General features: G+C 37.1%; 1 protein-coding gene across 1 annotated transcript in view; it reads left to right on the top strand.

Moving 5' to 3' along the window:
- LOC121419546 overlaps positions 1 to 18292 on the top strand; it is a 29743-nt gene extending 11451 nt beyond the window's left edge. The window contains exons 7-15 of the mRNA XM_041614002.1: positions 225 to 284; positions 766 to 1005; positions 2981 to 3272; positions 3546 to 3784; positions 4152 to 4418; positions 7568 to 7678; positions 16596 to 16739; positions 17398 to 17754; positions 18279 to 18292. Of these exons, the coding sequence (XP_041469936.1) occupies positions 225 to 284; positions 766 to 1005; positions 2981 to 3272; positions 3546 to 3784; positions 4152 to 4418; positions 7568 to 7678; positions 16596 to 16739; positions 17398 to 17754; positions 18279 to 18292 (1724 nt within the window). The remainder of the gene's footprint in view (positions 1 to 224; positions 285 to 765; positions 1006 to 2980; positions 3273 to 3545; positions 3785 to 4151; positions 4419 to 7567; positions 7679 to 16595; positions 16740 to 17397; positions 17755 to 18278) is intronic.
- Positions 18293 to 18734: the final 442 nt, after the last annotated feature.

Raw genomic sequence — 18734 nt, 5'->3', positions numbered from 1 at the left:
AGCACATGACAAAGTCAAAGCTGAGTATTGTATAATAGCAGTTTAGATAAATGAAAACTTTAAACAGCATTAACTTTTGGATTTACTTTGTTATCACTCTATGTAAAACTAACATGTTTAAAACTGGAAATATACATGCATCCTCTTACAATCGTGTGTCCATGTCATACGAAATAATAACACGAGTATAACATACTCATATTTGTGTTCTTTTAATCTCAAAGTAATCATCGTCTGCATTTGGAGGAGAAGAATAAAGAATAATTATGCACCGTTAAATGGAGGTAAGAAATTCATTAAAGGTAGTATATAGCATATCCTTAATACGTTCTAGTTTTTCTCATGATTTATATAAATGATAATCAATCATGGACGTCCATTTTACTGCCATGGATAAACTCTTAATATATACACGGAATGGAATTATTGAATTATACATTTTGCCCAGGAATTTTACTACCTAGTACCCATCATATCTGTGTTTTGTGACCTACTGTAGTGAATGAATCTTGCTCATGTTTTAGCAGAATACCATTTCAGTGAAATAATCATTTCATGATTTTAATTGTGCATGCTTTTGAACTTAAGAATTTCCATACAAACACCACGAATCCATATGGTACCATTAGTAGTAGCATTAATTTTTGTAGGCGAGGTTATTATTCGTTATTTTGTCAAAAATTAAAATAAAACGGCTTTACTAGATAGGGGATCTCGATAAACATGATAAAGGAACTTGTAACGGGACTTGCATTTTCATTTCAGACCCAGTTTCGTATTTGGAGCTTTGGGAACTTGTCAGAAAGTGCGACCTTCTGGTCACGGAGAAGATTGTTAACAGGTTGTTGGATAATCATCAGACTTACTCAGCATTCGACCTCGTTCCTTCTAGAGCTGAGTTCTATTTTGAACTCTGTAGATGGAAGGAGACAGGAACAGGAGATTACAGTATTCTCTCCAGAGCCATAGAGGAAGTTGAGCCGAACGCCGAAATAAATATGCAGGGTAGATATATTCATGATATTGTTGTAGCCAATTTGATCTGCGGAATTTCATTTCTTTGTAAATATGTTAAGTGTTATTTTCCTAAGGTTTTTATGGGCCTGTTCCTTTTGATTGATCAAAGGGTTAACAAATATATAAAAAAATCTTCGGCTATGGGGGAGGGGAGCTATTTTGGCACAACGGTTAAAAGTTAAAGGTTTGGTTTAATTAACCTTGTAAAATGTTTGTTACTAATACTCTGAATTGATCAGCGTCCCTGTTCATCAGAATAAGGACCCTGGGACGATTTCTTAATAGGGGGTGCTGGTTTAAATTTGACAAGCGGAAACGAAAGAGGCTTTGTTACAAATAGAAGATGTCTTTCAAGGAAAAATTTCATGAGAAAAAATGAAAAACGAACAAATAACCTTAAACATAAATGAGGTGATTTCAGATAAATTTCTGCCATTTACCATACATACCTGATTTCCAGGGGATACTGTCTATGGTGAATGTCACAAGTACTTATAACGATGCTAATCAGCACGCTCGCTACCCAGGGCCATGATTGTTTCCCCGCAGAATGGTGATCCTTGTTGGCCCAGCACTCTGCACACTACCGTTAACGATCTGAAATAATATTACATTTGGGTCAGACCGTGTTTAACAGCCCCAAAAAACCCCAACAACTATCTTTCCCTTCTTCAATGTTTACAATTGTTTTTGTTTGTCAACTTGTATAGTATGCAGTGGCGTAACTACGGGGGGGGGGGGGGCAAGTGATCCCTTAATGACTACAAAAAGTGCTAGATGTGTTTCGGTTTCGGTGCAATAAAAAAAAAATAGCACACGCTTGGCGCTCACTATAGATGACTATGGTGAGATGTGCATATTCCTACAAAATAGTACTTAATGGACTAGCTGCCCCAACATAAAGTTCGGTTGAATAAAAAGAAAAAAAAATCCAAGAAGCATTACACTGAAAATTTAATCGAAATCGGATGTAAAATAAGAAAGTTATGACACTTTAAAGTTTCGCTTAATTTCACAAAACAAAGATATGCACATCCTGATTAGTATGTAAATTAGGAGACCAATGACGTCATCCACTCACTATTCATTTTGTATTTCATAATATAAACTATGAAATATTCCAATATTTCCCTCGTTGTCATGTTAAACAAAGTTTTATTCATTTCTGAACATGTAGAATTACCATTGTTTAACATTTTGATGGTGCTGTCATTCTGTAAAAATTGGAATAGGCCTATTTTATTATTCAAATAATAAAAAAAAGAAATGATGAGTGAGGAAAACATCATCGTCTTTCTCATTTGCATGTCACTGAGTTGTGAATATCACTGCTTTGTGGAAAAAACCCTAAATTTTAAAATGTCCGAACCTCCTTAGTTTGCATCCTTTTTTGATGATTTTTTTTCAGCGTTTTGCTAGTTTTATTTTTCTCCATTTATTCAAATTAACATATTTTCGGGTTGGCCTTTTTGGGGGTCAATGTATACAAAGAATCAGCTCGCGCTTCCCGCTTGCATTGTTTAGATTGACATATAAATATCACAATTACAAAAGTATGCTTATAAAATCCCTTTTAGGTCTGAATATGAAAAAATGTTTAGCTCAGGTCATTTGATCAGTGACATACATATCATTTATTGACAGTCATTAAAATGTCCCTAGTACTAGTATTAGATCGGCTATTTTGCGCGCCCACTAAGTGACTACAATTTTTTGGTGGTGCCCCCAATGCCGCGACCAACGGTACGCCAATTATAGTATGTATATAAAAGCAAGCAGAGAGATGATTTCTTTATAAAGTCGAAGAAATGCACTGCTTTTTAAGGTGGTGTTGTGGCACCGGAACATTCTGGTAAGATATAGGTAAGGAAGGCAGAACCATCGTACGTTAAGCAATGGCTCGGCCTCTCAAACTCCTTGATCACAATTTTCTGGTGCTACAAATGCTGCACTTTCATTTCAGATGTCCGTGATCGTACGTCAAAGGAAATCTCTCTTGATGATCTGGAACACATTTGCTGGCACGTCCGCGGTTGCAGGGAGACAGTCAAGCCCATACTGCGAGCATTGTACCCTCGCCATGAAGAAATCCCAAACTGCAAAGAGAATTCCTGCGATCGTGGTAAACCAAGAAACGCCGAAATCAAGAATGACCTGCAGTTAATGAAGGCATGGAAGGAACATTCAATGACAACGAAACCTGGATACCAGGAACCTAAGGAGGATCACAAAGAAGGGGAAAGAGTACAGATGAGGTAAGAACTATAATCATGATAATCGCGTGGTTACATGTACAGTTTGTACGTGTGACATCATGGACACAGTATTTGTCCCACCACAGTGCGCAAAACTTTGATTTCTTTGAAGGAAAATTTCCAACAAAATAAACATTCCATAGATTGACAGGGCCTTCGTAATGTAGAAAGTGTTAGAGTTTAAAAGATAAATTGCGAATTTCTGCATCCATACGACTATTTGAGTTGAGGTATCTTTACTATTCATTTACTAATTTTGATTATACTTACAAGACAACCAACTTCCAGAGGGATTTGCTGCTGCCATAAAGAACCTAAATATCGGCATGGTGATGACAAGAATGAGCAACAGCCAATGTTTTCTGCACAGTCCGAAGAGGTAGAGCTGGGAGTAGAAAGATCGTCACCAAACCAAATGATTCAACTTTGCCTAGCGTTAGAAAGAGCAGGAAAGGGCGCACATGGACCTGATAAGGAAGTCTATATTCAACTGGCCAAAACTTTCTTTCGAAGTATGTTTAATTTTACACCAGCCGCTGTTGTAAAAGAGGGGGGGGGGGTGTTGTTAAATGGGTATCGGCATTGGCGCTATAAAATGGATTTATTGTTGGAATCTTAAAAGAATAGCAAAACCAAAATTACATTGCAGTGATTTTGGATGCATTTGAATTACTTGGAAACTATAATTTTCAAACATTTAACCATTTAGAAATCCCTTGAAGGGTAGTATTTAAATCTGTCTTTATCACCGAAGTGAAAAGATAGGAATGTATCGGGGCAAATGATCAACTTAATTATTATGTACTGTTATATAATGGCCAGTTCTTGTAATATCAAACTATAACAGATTCATGTGCATTTTTCTATTTAAATGCACAGTTAAAGATGAGTACAAGAGGGAATTGGACAATGAGGTCATCAAGGAGTTTGCTCTGAGTATCACCAAACAACACTACCAGAATCTTGCAAAAGCCAAGAGAATTTCAGCGGACTCCATTGCCAAAAGAAATGCTGAAGACCTCAAAGCGGTGTTCGAAACAGGCGTTATGCTTGAAGGATGGGTACAGGAGCAAAAATGCAGTAATTACGAAGTCAGGTGTAGACTGAGGCAAGCAGCAGAACGATGCAATCGTCAAGACATTGCAGGTACAGTTGACCCGCCATCCACAAACCAACCATAAGTTGCTAGGGAAGGTTCTCTTTAAATAGCCTAAAAAGCATTTCTGCCTTGAAAAAGAAAAAAAATGAAAAGATTAGCAAATCATTTCCGCTGACCGTTTGGACTTTCACTGAGAATGTGTGCTCATCTCATGCATCATTTTAAAGCTTAGGATGTTTTTTTTTCGTGCTCGGATCATGCATATTCTTACTTTCATTGCCCTTAAGGGCGGCGATATGTCAGGGCTACCTACAACCCCTTTGATTTTCAAATAGCTAAAAATATAAGGAAGCACAACAAATGGAAGAAATAATGAAAATGATAATAAATAAGAAAATGACTTCACCTTCGGGTGGCTTTCCTTTCCCCCTCTGGATTGAAATATCTTTATGTTGTAACTCCCTTTGGGGTATCACGTGATGAAGGTGTTAATAGACTTTATACTTTCAATTCAATTAAAATTATTTCCAAATTTATTTCAATCAATCAATCCTAACAAACAGGTATATACAAATTAGATAATAACATGGGATTTGGAGCCCCTAGAAGTTTTCATGTAAAAAAACCCTGGGCACCACCTTTACAAATTAATATAATACATACATAAAGAGTGAACAACAAATAACATTGAAATACAATTTAAAAAGAGAGAGAGAGAAAAAAAAAGAAACAATGGTCTAATATAGGGGAAATAAACAAGCAAACTAGAGGTAATAATTTTTATACTGAGCAAAAAATTCAACTTTCAAGAGTTTTTTAAAACTGATTTAGAGTTGGACTTTGTTAATATCATTATTTAAATCATTCCACAGCTTAATTCCTCTACAACGTAGAGAATTTTGGGTAATTTTAGTTTTTGGAAGATATTGGTGAAGATCTGCTGAATGACGCGTAAAGTATGAATGGAAAGAGACAATTGTGTTGAAGAGATTATTAAAAATATTTGGCAAGAGGTTTGAATGGAAATTGTATATAAATATATAAGTATACATAAGAACCAAATCACAAATTTTCAATATTTTACAATCAAGAAATAACTTGTTTGTGTGATTGTTGAAATGTGCAATACAAACTGTTCTGATTAACCTTTTTTGAATGAGAAATAATCTATGTAAATATGTGTTTTTAATCCATTCCCCCATAGCATACAGCAATACGTGAGATGGGGTTAAACCAAAGTATTATAAAGTGAAATTAATAAATGTCTGGGTAAAATAATCTTCAGTTTTCGGAGGACACCAGAACTTTTTGATAAACGAGTGCATAATTCATCAATATGAGGTTTCCAGGATGGAAATTCATTGATCTTGATATCTAGAAAAATTATATTTGATACCTGGGAAATGATCTTGCCATCCATGATAACTGGAGGAATGTCAATACCTACCAATTTTTTTAGTCTGTGTTTTGAATAGTACAAATTTATTTTTTTCAAGGTTTAGTGACAGTTAATTGCATTGAAGCCAGACAACGACTTTACGAAGTTCAATACTTATGGTGTTAATGAGAGGAATAATATTTTTTGAGAAAGAGAAATACTGGTATCATCAGCAAAGAGTATATGAAATGAAGAATTGAGGAACAATTAACAAGTTCATTGATATACAAAAGGAAAAGCAAGGGCCGAGGACGGACCCTTGCGGAACGCCGTGTGATACATGACTGAAAGTTGACTTGACACCGTTGACCACAACATACTGCATGCGATTCGATAAATAATTGTCAAACCAATCAAGAGCGAGACCTCTTATCCCATAATGTTTCATTTTTTTAAGAAGTATGTCATGGTCAACGGTTTCACATGATTTCGGGAGATCCAAAAATATACCAATGGTGAGATTACCCTTATGTATTTCTTGCATTATACGATCATACATGTGAAATATTGGCATGTACGTTGGATATCTTTTACGAAAACCAAATTGTTGTGAGATTGATATATTGTTATGATTCAAAAAGCTGTACAAACGTTCAAAAACATTTTTATAGTATCTTTGAGAAGACGGGTAAAGCAGAAATTGGTCTATAGTTAATGTCTTTACGATCACCCTTTTGAAAATTGGAACAATTTTAGGTACTTTAAATGCATTAGGAACTTCACCATACTCAAGAGACATATTATATATATGACACACTAAATGGACACATTGATAAAAACTTTTTTCACAATAGATTGGATAATATCATCAGAGCCACAGGAAAACGTTGATTTCAAGGAGGAGCAGATCTTTAGTATTTTATTTATATTGGTTGGTTTAAAAATCATTGAATGAATATTTTTGTCTCCTTAAAAAAGACATGAACTCTGTGTGGGAGTCGGGGATGACTTGAACAAGATTCTTGCCCAAATTTGCGAAATATCTGTTGAAAAAATTAGATTTCATTTGATTGGTATCAAAAGATTCATTATTATAAGATATTTTGGTTGGTAGAGAAATTTGAGCTTTTCCCCCCAATATTTTGTTAATTTATTGCCATGTTTTCTACATGTTACCTCTTAAGGTGTATTTTTTTTATTATAATATTATTTTTTTGCAAACCGAATTTCTTTTACCAAACAATTTTTATAGCTTTTGTATTTTTCTTTGGTGTCAACGCGCAGCCATCTTATATTCTGAAGACTTTGTCTTGCATATGCGTTGGTAATCTGCCGCTGTGGCATATATGTTCTCTGACAACCCTGTTTATGCGTATTCCTCCTCTGAGGAAGGCGCTTTGATCTCGTGATCACGATTGAGGGTAATAATTTGACCAATCTTTTTATATAGCACACCTCTACTCTCTTCCTAGCAAGAGCAGTCAGATCCAGAGTGTGTTCGCCCACTTGTGAGGTTACAATTTTTATAGATGGTAATGATGTTTGATATCTATATTTTCTATTTTCCTTGATGGTGTTGAATTTTTTTTCCCGGAACTTTCCCTATGTAAGACAATGGCCTGGGTGAATGACGTTAAATGAATCGTCATTCCCCCAAGAAGAATCACTACACATACGTGCAAACCCCCACCCAACCACGTGCACGCATTCCCCTACACACAATGATCATTAAGAAACGTTAAAATAATTCATTGGTTCTTTGGGTTTCAAAGGCAATAGTAGTGCTTCCCTCGAAAAAAGTTTATTGTGTTTCCACAGATATTTTCATAACCAAAGAACAGAGCGAATTAATGGCACCAATTACAACACACCAAGCTTCCGTGACAATTACAAATGAGCAAGGCAAGGGTGATAGTGAAACAAAACATGGTAAGTAGTACATTCACTTATTTTCGTACTTCTCTTTGGGGTGCGTACTTTTTTTGTTTGGTTCCTCATTGACTATATGTTATACATAACTAGTCCTAGATATCATTGTTAGATTAACAAATAATACATAGAATTAATTAGCATATTTTTTTATTCGTACAGAGAAACTATCATGTTTTTTTAAAATGAAAGTACTTGTTTTACTACTTGGTAATACGATTAGTGTGGTGTGAATCTGCACGTTAAACAAGACATGAAACTGTAATTCTTCATATTATTCTGAATAAAACCCCCTCAAACACGACTTGTATAGCGCACTTTCCATCTTGAGTAGTTGCTCAAAGCGCTTCAGAGCAGAGCAACAAAAACAAATTACATACTAGATTTTATTTCGTCATGCGGACAAATTAGGTGGTCTGTCGTAGATAAATAGATAAACAGACATAATTATTTAAAGGTCAAGTCCACCTCAGAAAAATGTTGATTTGAATCAAAAGAGAAAAATCTGTAAGAAAATAAAGTTATGGCATTTCAAAGTTCCACTTATTTTTAACAAAATAGTTATGTGAACGAGCCAGTACATCCAAATGAGAGAGTCGATGATGTCACTCACTCACAATTTCTTTTGTTTTTTTTTTATTGTTTGAATTAAACAATATTTGAATATTTTACGAATCTGACTATTAGGACCTCCTTGCCTGAAGCACAAAATATTGAAATAATGGAATTCCAAGTGTTCGAGGAAAAATGAAACTTCATTTCACATGACAATGACGAGAAAATAAAAAATATTTCATATAATAAAATACAAAAGAAATAGTGAGTGAGTGATGTCATCGACTCTCTCATTTGGATGTAACTGACTCGTTGATATAACTATTTTGTTAAAAATAAGCGAAACTTTGAAATGTCATAACTTTCTTATTTTACATCCGACTTTGATGAAATTTTCAGCATTGTGCTTGTCTGATTTTTCTCTTTTTATTCAAATCAAGTTTTTGTTTGGATGGACTTGTCCTTTAAACAAATGAGTGGATATAACATTGAAAGATAAATAGACAGACATGTAGACATACATATTTGAACAGATACATTATAAGAAAGATAGATATATAGATGGATGGAGACAGGTCCATGGAGAGATAAATGATAGGTGGATAGATTAATAGAAGATAGACATATTGTTAAGTCTACTACAAACTCATCCAAAATGTAGACTACAGGCGTATGTGCAGGTTCATTGTTCATTTTAATCAGATCAAACTATCGAAGAAAAACTCTCTCTCCCAATCAATGTTACCCCATGATATACCCTGGTGACGGTCTGAAACTCGACCACCCCTGGAAACATGTGTTTGTCATCACATACAATGTAAGACATTCATGTACCTTGGGCCTGTCATTTCCCAGACAAATTTATGTATCGGACCACTTCCTCTGGTCAGTGGAAATAGAGACCCTATTTATTATCAAAAGGTCAAAATGTTACATCTGCCTAACTATATGACATATCAGGTCAAACACAGGTCAGGTATGTGACCGTAACACTATATAGAGAGATAAATTTAGAGATACATGTATATATATATATATAAACATACAAATAGGTATTAGATAGACAGATAGATTTTGATTGACGATAAAATTTACGATGATGAGGATGATGCTGATAATGATTGATGACAAATATGATGATAGCGGTGATTATGATATTATATTTGATATACACATAGATTCAGAGACTGATAGATACATATATACATACACAGACGAACATAGATAAATAGATTGATAGGTAGACAGAAAAATAGATCGATATGTGTTGATAGATAGACATGTACAATAACATATTAAACAGATTTAATAGATATCAGATAGATAAACAGACAAATAAACAGACACAATTATTCAAACCGATCAATAGATATTATATTGAAAGATAAAAGGTAGACATACAGGTAGATATACATATTTTGAACAGATAAACATTAGATAGATATATAAAAGATAGGTGGATAGATAGAAAGACATACATGCAGAAATTTAAAGAGCCGAATAAATCATTAGATAGATAATTTATATAGATTGATTGATTGATAAATGCACATATAGAGAGACATAAATAAATAAATATATATTAGATAGATAAATAAATAAATAAATAGACAGAAAAATAGATAAATCGATTTATAGATCGATAGACATTTAAGCAGATGACATGTATTAGACGGAGAGATAGATATGTCATGTAGGTAGATAGATAAATATATCGATAGACAGATTTATAACATAGCGGATAGACAGATATGATTACAAGGATAGATGTAATATAAAAAGTAAGCATAATTTATTTCATATTTTAACTATTATTAATTGCAATTGTTAAAATAGATCATGTGCGAGATAGTAAGAAATAATGTTCACTTTACGACTCGAACCCGTGCCCGCATGACTGAATGAGAAAGCAAGTCTGACGCCTTGCCGATTGAGCTACAATATTTCCCATTGACTTTACACGTATGCAAAATACGAGAATCTGAAATCCAATTTGCTAGTGTAATACGGGCATGATCCCGGCATCTGATCGGAAAATGAAGGGCAACATTTGAAAAAAACTTAGAATCTCAACTACAACATACTAAGAACTCAGGGAAAAACCGACAAGCAAAAGTGGAGATATGGGTCACGAAATAGAGGAATGTAGAATCCAGTTTTGAGAAAAAGTCATGTCCTGTAGAGATTACACGCAAAATGAGCAAAAATTACATACCTCTCGACATTGCCATTTTGTCAGGATGTTCCGTTTGTTAAAATTATAAATAATAAAAGTAATAATTTAGACAGAGTAAGAACTAAGCTACAATTTAAATGAAATTGGGCGTAAATTGACCCATATTCACGGAGTTAGAGCCTAATTTGCATAATTATGATAACGTCATTACACGCAAAATAGTAATTTTGAGTTGCGACGCCATTTTTATGATGTCGTTATATAAGTCACGGTCAAATAATACATGAAATCATAGCGATGATTCATACTCTATCGAAATATAAAAAAAATCGGGGGGTTCCATTTGTTCTGAAGACCTACAGTGAATTTTCAATATGCTCGTTTTGCCCGTGTAGAGCGTATGGAAAGAGCTCGCGCGCACGCGGGCTGCAAAGTTCAATGGGTGCTCATTCCCTCATTAATGATCATAGAGAGCTGATCGAGGTATCAATTTGATCAGAATTATATCATTGATGAATAAACAAAGAAAAAACATCGAATTGATGCTGCGTAACGCCGTTACGAACGAAAACGTGCGCACATTAGTGCGCGCGCGCAAAATGTTGAAATGCTTAAAATTATCGAAAATGTACCAAATATTGATTATAGGCCATTTTTAGCTCTTTTCAGATATGACACACGCGTACGCGCGCGTTATGACCTCTACATGACCTTTCATAGTATGGAAGCAGGAGACCGTCAAAAACACGGATATATGTCGTGTCGTAATTCAATTTACTACACGACGTAAATAATTACATCGTGTAGCAATTCGAATTACTACACGACGTAAATAATTACGTAGTGTATTAATTCCAATTACTACACGACGTAAATAATTACGTAGTGTAGTAATTCCAATTACTACACTACCTAAAGAATTACGTCGTGTAGTAAATAATTACTTCACGACGTAATTCCGAATTACTGCTCAACGATTTAACTCATGACGTTAAATGAATTAGTGTAGTGACGTTAAATCAACCAGTGAGACCGTTCGTTACATGAGCGCAATGCGAAGAGCTGAGACTACAGAGTATCGTACAGGAACAGTTCGATATGTTTTGATATTCAAACGCCTGTGATATGAAGCTGGACCAATATTCGATATTCAAATATCCAGGGGTTTTGAAAGCTAAGGGGTTTAACAGGTGCAGCACATCTCGGGCAACCATAACAACACTGGCTTGCCCAAGTACGAGGACATTTAGGGGACAAACGTCAGTGAATAAAAGGGCAAGATTTTTTTTTCGAGGGGCCCCCAGGGATACCCCGACGGCCTAGACGGGGTAACACATATCCTAACTTGTAGAACTCGACTCGGGCAACCATATAAACACTAGTTTGACCCGGTGCATGCACATTTAGGGGGCTCAAATTAACAAAACCAAAGGAATAAAGGGCTATTTATCGCATTTTGTTTATTTTTTTCCAAGGGGCCCCCAGGAATATCCCGACGGCCTATCCGGGGTATCCACCTATCCTAACTTGTAGAACTTCACTCGGTTACCCGGCGCATGCACATTAATAGGGGGCTAAAATTAACAAAACGGAATATTTCAAGCATGGGGAACCACGGTCCTGACTAATCTCTTGGTGCCGCCAGTGGATAGAGTAAACAAAAATCAAGGAAAGAGAGAATACATAATAAGAGAGAAGGGAGAGATTGGAAAGAAAAGGAGGGGGAACGGGAGAGAAAGAGAAGGGAGAACGGAGGGGTCATATCATTGTTTGAACAGAATGTTTTATAATTGTGCCCCGAGCATTATGGCGAAGCTCAATGCGTGATAAGAACAAAAAAAGGGGGCACACGATGGCGCGTGCAGCAAAAATTTGCTTAATAATAAGTCTCGAGCCAGCGAGAAAAAAAACACCTTTAACTTTGAGATTGATTTTGACATGGTATGCATAAAATGACGTATCTTTCATCTTTCTTTCCTTTCTTTCCTTTTATCATTTCCTATTCTCGGTTGTAGAACATTTTTTTTTTTGGGGGGGGGGAGCAGTGGTATGCGGATCGGGTCCGTGGCAATGACGACACCAGGGTTTTTAACCTAGGAGGAGACAAAATAACATTTGGGGGCCAGGGGGAGGGTGACACACAATTAAAAAAAACAGAGCGTGGAGCGCAAGCTAATTTTATTTAAAATTTAGTCTCTACTGACTTGAAAAGGGGCCGCCTGTTAAGGACTAGCAGTTTGCATTAATTGGTTCATGAAGATGATATCTCACGAGCCGAAGAGCTTTGATATCCAGGGATGATATCTGGACGTTTTAAGCACTTTTTGTAATCAAGAACAGGATGGGTATACAACTATACGATTGATGCGAGCGGAAACAAAATTGAGATTTCAGACCAAAAAAGAGACATTCTAAACACTTTTCTAATCATGAATAGGTATATACAATTGTTGCGAGCGCAAAGCACGAGCGGAAACAAAATTGAGATTTCAGACCAAAAAAAAAAATATATTGGTCCAGCTTCACAGGCGTTTGAATATCGAACCTGAATATCAAACTAGCTTCACAGTTATCGAATATCGAACATCCAACTAACTTCCTGCCGGTACGTTCCTGTACAATACTCTGTAGTCTCAGCTCTTCGCATTGCGCTCATATAACGAACGGTCCAATTGGTTGATTTAATGACACTACACTAATTCATTGAACGTCATGACGTTAAATCGTTGAGCAGTAATTTGGAATTACGTCGTGTAATAATTATTTACTACACGACTTAATTCTTAGGAAGTGTAGTAATTGAAATTACTACACTACGTAATTATTTACGTCGTGTAGTAATTCGAATTACTATGGAAGCAGGAGACCGTCAAAAACACGGATATACGTCGTGTCGTAATTCAATTTACTACACGACGTAAATAATTACGTCATGTAGCAATTCGAATTACTACACGACGTAATTATTTACGTTGTGTAGTAATTCGAATTACCTCACGACCTTAATTGTTTGATGTAGCGACACTAATTCATCTAACGTCATGACATTAAATCGTTGGGCAGTAATTCGGAATTGCGTCGTGTAGTAATTCTAATGACTATACTACGTAATTATTTACGTCGTGTAGTAATTCGAATCACTACACGAAGTAATTATTTACGTCGTGTAGTAAATTGAATTACGACATGACGTATATCCGTGTTTTTGACGGTCTCCTGCTTCCATACCTTTGATGATATTGGCAGTCGACCTATGACCTAAAGTTTATTTGATGAAATTAAATTGATTGTTATGTAGATATGATCAAATGACGAATTTTACAAAATGGCACGTAGATGACGTCATCATAACCAGATGACCTTGAAAAGCTTAGTAAGTATGATAGAACCAGCAACAAAGCAAAACAGAGTAATAATACTCCCACTCTCGTCAGCCCTGAGTTACCCTTCCTGGTGGAGGTCTTCAGGGAACGGAACTACAAGGTACAAGGGAGACTTTTTATATGACGAAAAATTCAGAAAAAATGATAGAGCCAATTCAGAGAAAAGTTGGCTACAAACATTGATGTGAAAAAAAAAATTCTGACGTAATTAAGAGGTGATCTGTCAGAGACAGACTATCTAATAATACATGTTTGAACAATAGGTCGATGTTCGTCAAATAGCACTCTTAAAGCCCCCTCACACCTGACCGAATGTAGACGGACAAAGGGTGACGAATTGGAAAAATGAACGAAATTAACGCGAATTCAACGAATTCAAATAAAATTTCAGTCAAATCATGCAATCCGTAACTATTGTCAAATTTTATCAACGAACGAAAAGCGAAGGATAAATATGATAAGCGAAGGATATCGATTTCTCGGTTTACCTCTTTGAGAAAATTGCGGCCGAAGGCGAGCGAATGGTTGATATAACCCAATAAGACGAACGAACAGTGAGCAATGGTTTGATATGGCGTGCGATTAAAAACGAAGACGAGGGAATATATCGGGCAATCTCATTCGTTGTGTCATCGTGTTGCTTCGTTACGGGTTCTTTCGAGATCGGTCCACTTTGGGAAAAGCGCGATGAGGGACTATGCACACGAATAACACACGAACGATAAACGAACGAATATCGCAGATCAAATAAGAGACGCGAATTCAAACAGATGACCAATGATTTCGCAATTCGTCGGGCAATTTTAAACATGTTCAAAATTTCCGCGCGAATTTGAATAATTGCAGCTGTTAGTTCAGAAGGTTTACGAACCCAAACACGAAGGGTATGATTTACTATCAGTTACCATTGAAAGCGATTTCTTAAAAATGCCTTTCGCCAGCAATCGCAAGGCATATTTCAGGCAATTCGGTTAAGTTTGAGGGAGCCTTTACACAGGCATGGTTTTAAGTTGCTCCTGAAGGTGGTCACTGAAGTCTTGGGTTTACAAACTCTGTGGAAAATATTTCCACAGATTAAGCCCTGCATTAGCGAAGTCACGTTCCCCCTGATTTCCTAAAAACTACTCGGGGGAGGGTGGAGCAGTCAAATATATTGCTAAACACATGAGTGACCAAGAAAAACGCGTTTAAAGGGGTGTTCTTGTCAGATTTGTCAATTTTCAAAAAAGGGTTGGTTTTAAAAGACTGGTCAATGGTCATTCTCGGGGTCAAAAGTATTCAGGGTATTTTTTTTCCAAAGTTTATTTTTTGAAGAATATTCTGGCGACAACTTGTTTAGAGGCCTAAATGTGTAAATAAAGCCCGCGATAACACTTGCAAGGGGATTATTTTGCACACAGAGACAAACTCGTTTAGGTGTTTGGAAAATAATTTGGTTACGCATGTGTATATACAGCAACGGATTTGACTGCCCCCAACTCCGGGGAAAAATGGAACTTGTAAGAGGTGAGATAAAAAGGGTCGTAAAGTTCTAGAGGGTTGGTAGTTATGTATCAAAGACTTATTGTAACGGGGAAGTTTTTTGACTATGTGAAAGATTAAAAGGAGTTCAGGGCGGTCCTTCAGGGACAACCAGTGAAGAGTTTCCAACATTGGGGTAAATGTGGCTGTGCTTATTAGGCTAAGGTGACAACTCCAAAATGTAGCCTGCTCGGCGACCGGGCGGCGAGATTTTAGCCAATTTCGCACGGGCACCGACCGGCGGCCGTCCGAGCGCCACTGGTTTGGGGCATCGCTCGGTCTCCGCTCAAAATTAAGCGCGGAGTTATAATTCTGGCGGCGCCTGCTCACTTTTGACTCGCCGTCCGAAATACACTCAGCGCCCGGCTGGTCGCTGTCCGGGCGCCAACGTAATCGAGCGACCGCTGTCGAACGATTTAGGTCGAAAAGTTAACTCGTTGGATCAACAGGTGTCGAGCGGTCAACGGCCGACCGCTGGCCAGTCAGAGATCGGTCGATGATCTCGCGGCGAATTCAAGATCGGATGGGCGATTACCTAACAATAGGCCGGTGGGGGACCGCCGGATTTTGGTGGGTCGTCAGCCGATCACTGCCCCGGACGTCGAACAGATAAGTTCACCGATTCGACCCAGAAATTGACTTGAGTAATCGACCGGGCACTGCTCGGCCACCACTAAGTATTTTTACAGCCCGCTCGACTTCTACCAAAATCGTTCGGCGATGTATAAATTCTAGCTGTCTACTTAAAATCTAAAAACTCACATTTACTTTGGTTCAGTAGTAACGAGTTTGACTTAAACTAAGTGTCAGTGTCCATTATTCACCTTTCAAGATTTAGCAGCTCGTGTGGCACTTGTTTGCTTGGGTAAAAATGAAACAAAAATCTGAATATCATCTGCATGTAAACAATAGTGAACAGAGTTACGATAGAAAATATCTTGAAGCCCTGTTTAAAATGGAAAACAATTTGGTCCTCCAACAGAGCCCTGGGGGACACAGCAGACCAATTGCCTGGATGAAGAGGCAACGCCATTTAGAAGGACTGACTGTGAATTGAATAAAACATAAGTTTTAAGGCATTGTAGGGCCTCTAGTCAGTGTTGATTAGTAAGGTGTGGTCTACGGTGTCGAACGCAGCCGACAGATCCAGGAGTAACACCAAATAAAGAAACACGTGATAGCCATTGATAAGAAGCTGAGAGTGATATTACAAAAGCACGGGGGAAACAATGAGCAATGAAACTTATCCGGAATTTTCGTCTGTGTATTTCATTTTGTACAGTTGCAGATATTACCCTAGATGAACTCAAGCGTATCTGTCGTTATGGGGGACGAGAAGCTCTTTTAGCATATTTGCCTGTGAAATTTAGTGATGAAAGATATGAAGAACTAAAAGGAGAGAAATTTTCCGACCAAGAAATCAGCTGTATACTGAAACCACTTATAATAAAGAGAGATGGTAGCCGCCTTTTAGAGCCGCTTGTACAGGATAAAAAAAACCCAAGAAATATTCTACGACAGTATCTGCAAGAAAGGGCACCACACTGTGGTAAGGAACATTATTTGAAGAGCTCAGATGCAAAATGGGTAGGGTCAATTTTTTCATCAAACTTTTTTGGTCTCAATTTATAGGCTTTTTAGTAGCTCTATAAGGTGAATATCCATTAAAAAGTGAACAAAGATGGCCAAGAAATATCACTTTCTTTCAAAAAGGGTTAGGTCCACAAAGATTTTTTATGATGACATGTAGATATCTTTTATACCTAATTCTTTATTCACATGATAGGGAAGTACATCATAACAATTTAATAATTCATAAGAATATTGCAATAAGTGAGAATAAAAACACGATGTTTTTTCTCGGAATGGTTCAAGGTCATTTAATTGGACCTAACCCCCTTTGTTAACATACTCTTCATTTGCATTTTTGTTATATTTTCAGTGTTCGAAAGGAGAGCGTTGTACATGCGTTACGTCACATATCATGTTCGTATTGGCTATGGGAGGATCTCGATAAAATTACTTATGTCGGACTTAAAATAACATTCTTCTTTCTTTGTTCAATTTTACTCAAACTTTTCTAGCCTGTCTTCTTGGAAAAATGAGAGAAGACAAATTATTCGATGTAGAACTCGTTGAATTAACCTATCGCCTCGTCCTATCAGACGTGTATCCCTTTGCCAAAGCACTCAACATCAGTTACGAAGAGCTAACTCGCTACAAACATGAACTTGGACCTAAAATTATACAACAAGGTACAGGAAAGTTGCTACTCGAGATGAAACATGCAGATGAACTCGTTAGTGGCATTGACGAGAGACTGAAAATGGTGAATGGTTTGAAAGAGGCGGGATATCTTGAAGAGGCGAAGGCGATAGTGTTTGGTGAGTCACGAATTTTCATTAACTTGATTGAGAATCTCCCCCCCCCCCCGTTCCCTCTTTCTCTCTCACCATGGGCGGAAATCCCAGGGGGAACAGGGGGACGCGCCCCTGTTGCACCCACAAATGTAATAACACTTTACGCACAAATCAGTCAGGGAAACTCCCGCTTTTCCGAGATCGTTTGAAACGTCCCTTTTTCGAGATAGTTGCGTTCACCGAAGCGTGAATCACCGCTGAAAACCTTCGCCCTGTGTAGTCTTTCTCGGCTGCTTTCAGACCCTTATGTATGTGTGCGAACACTCGGTAAGAGCGGTGAAAATGTGTACGCGTGTATACAACCATAGAGCTGTTAGCTCCATGATACAACCGTGCATTCTTCGGGACATTGTTATCTTTAGAACATGTGCCTCTCTCTCCCCCTCTCTCTCTTTCTCTCTCTTATTTATTGTCAAGCATTCAATTTGATTTTCGTTCATCACTTACCCTTAATCCTGACGTTAAATGTACCGTAATAAGACCATATTTTTGGATCCACCGTCATATCCGTAATATCCACTGCTTTCATGTTGATTCCACCTCAGCATTCAGCTTATGATCTGATGCACAATCCATAATCAATTCATTATAATATTATTTCCACTACCAGTGCCGGCGGAAATCATGGAAATTATTACGTCGATATGCAATTTCAAAACATGCCGAATACAGGTCTGTCCTAAAACAATCATTGGCTGGTTGACGAAGCCAACAAATTGGAAGAAAGTATACTGTATTCACCTTCAAAACAAACATACTGCAAAGTATTGGGGCTACCGGTCACCAAATCAAGTGCATTATAAAAGTCTGCCTGTCAGCTCGATCCATGTCCAAACTTCCCTCAAACGTCCAGCCCAGATGAGAATATCATGATGTCATTATAATCATGACCATTCTCCATTCGACATGATCCATGCTAGCAGTGAACAGGTGTGAGATCAATGGTTTAGATTATGAACATTATCGAGAACTGCATATCCATTTTCCATAGCACTAAACCG

The sequence above is a fragment of the Lytechinus variegatus genome, chromosome 8, assembly GCF_018143015.1.
Source record: "Lytechinus variegatus isolate NC3 chromosome 8, Lvar_3.0, whole genome shotgun sequence".
Taxonomy (NCBI): Eukaryota; Metazoa; Echinodermata; class Echinoidea; order Temnopleuroida; family Toxopneustidae; genus Lytechinus; species Lytechinus variegatus.
Note: the sequence above shows the minus strand (reverse complement) of the source record. Positions and strands in the feature narration are given on the sequence as shown.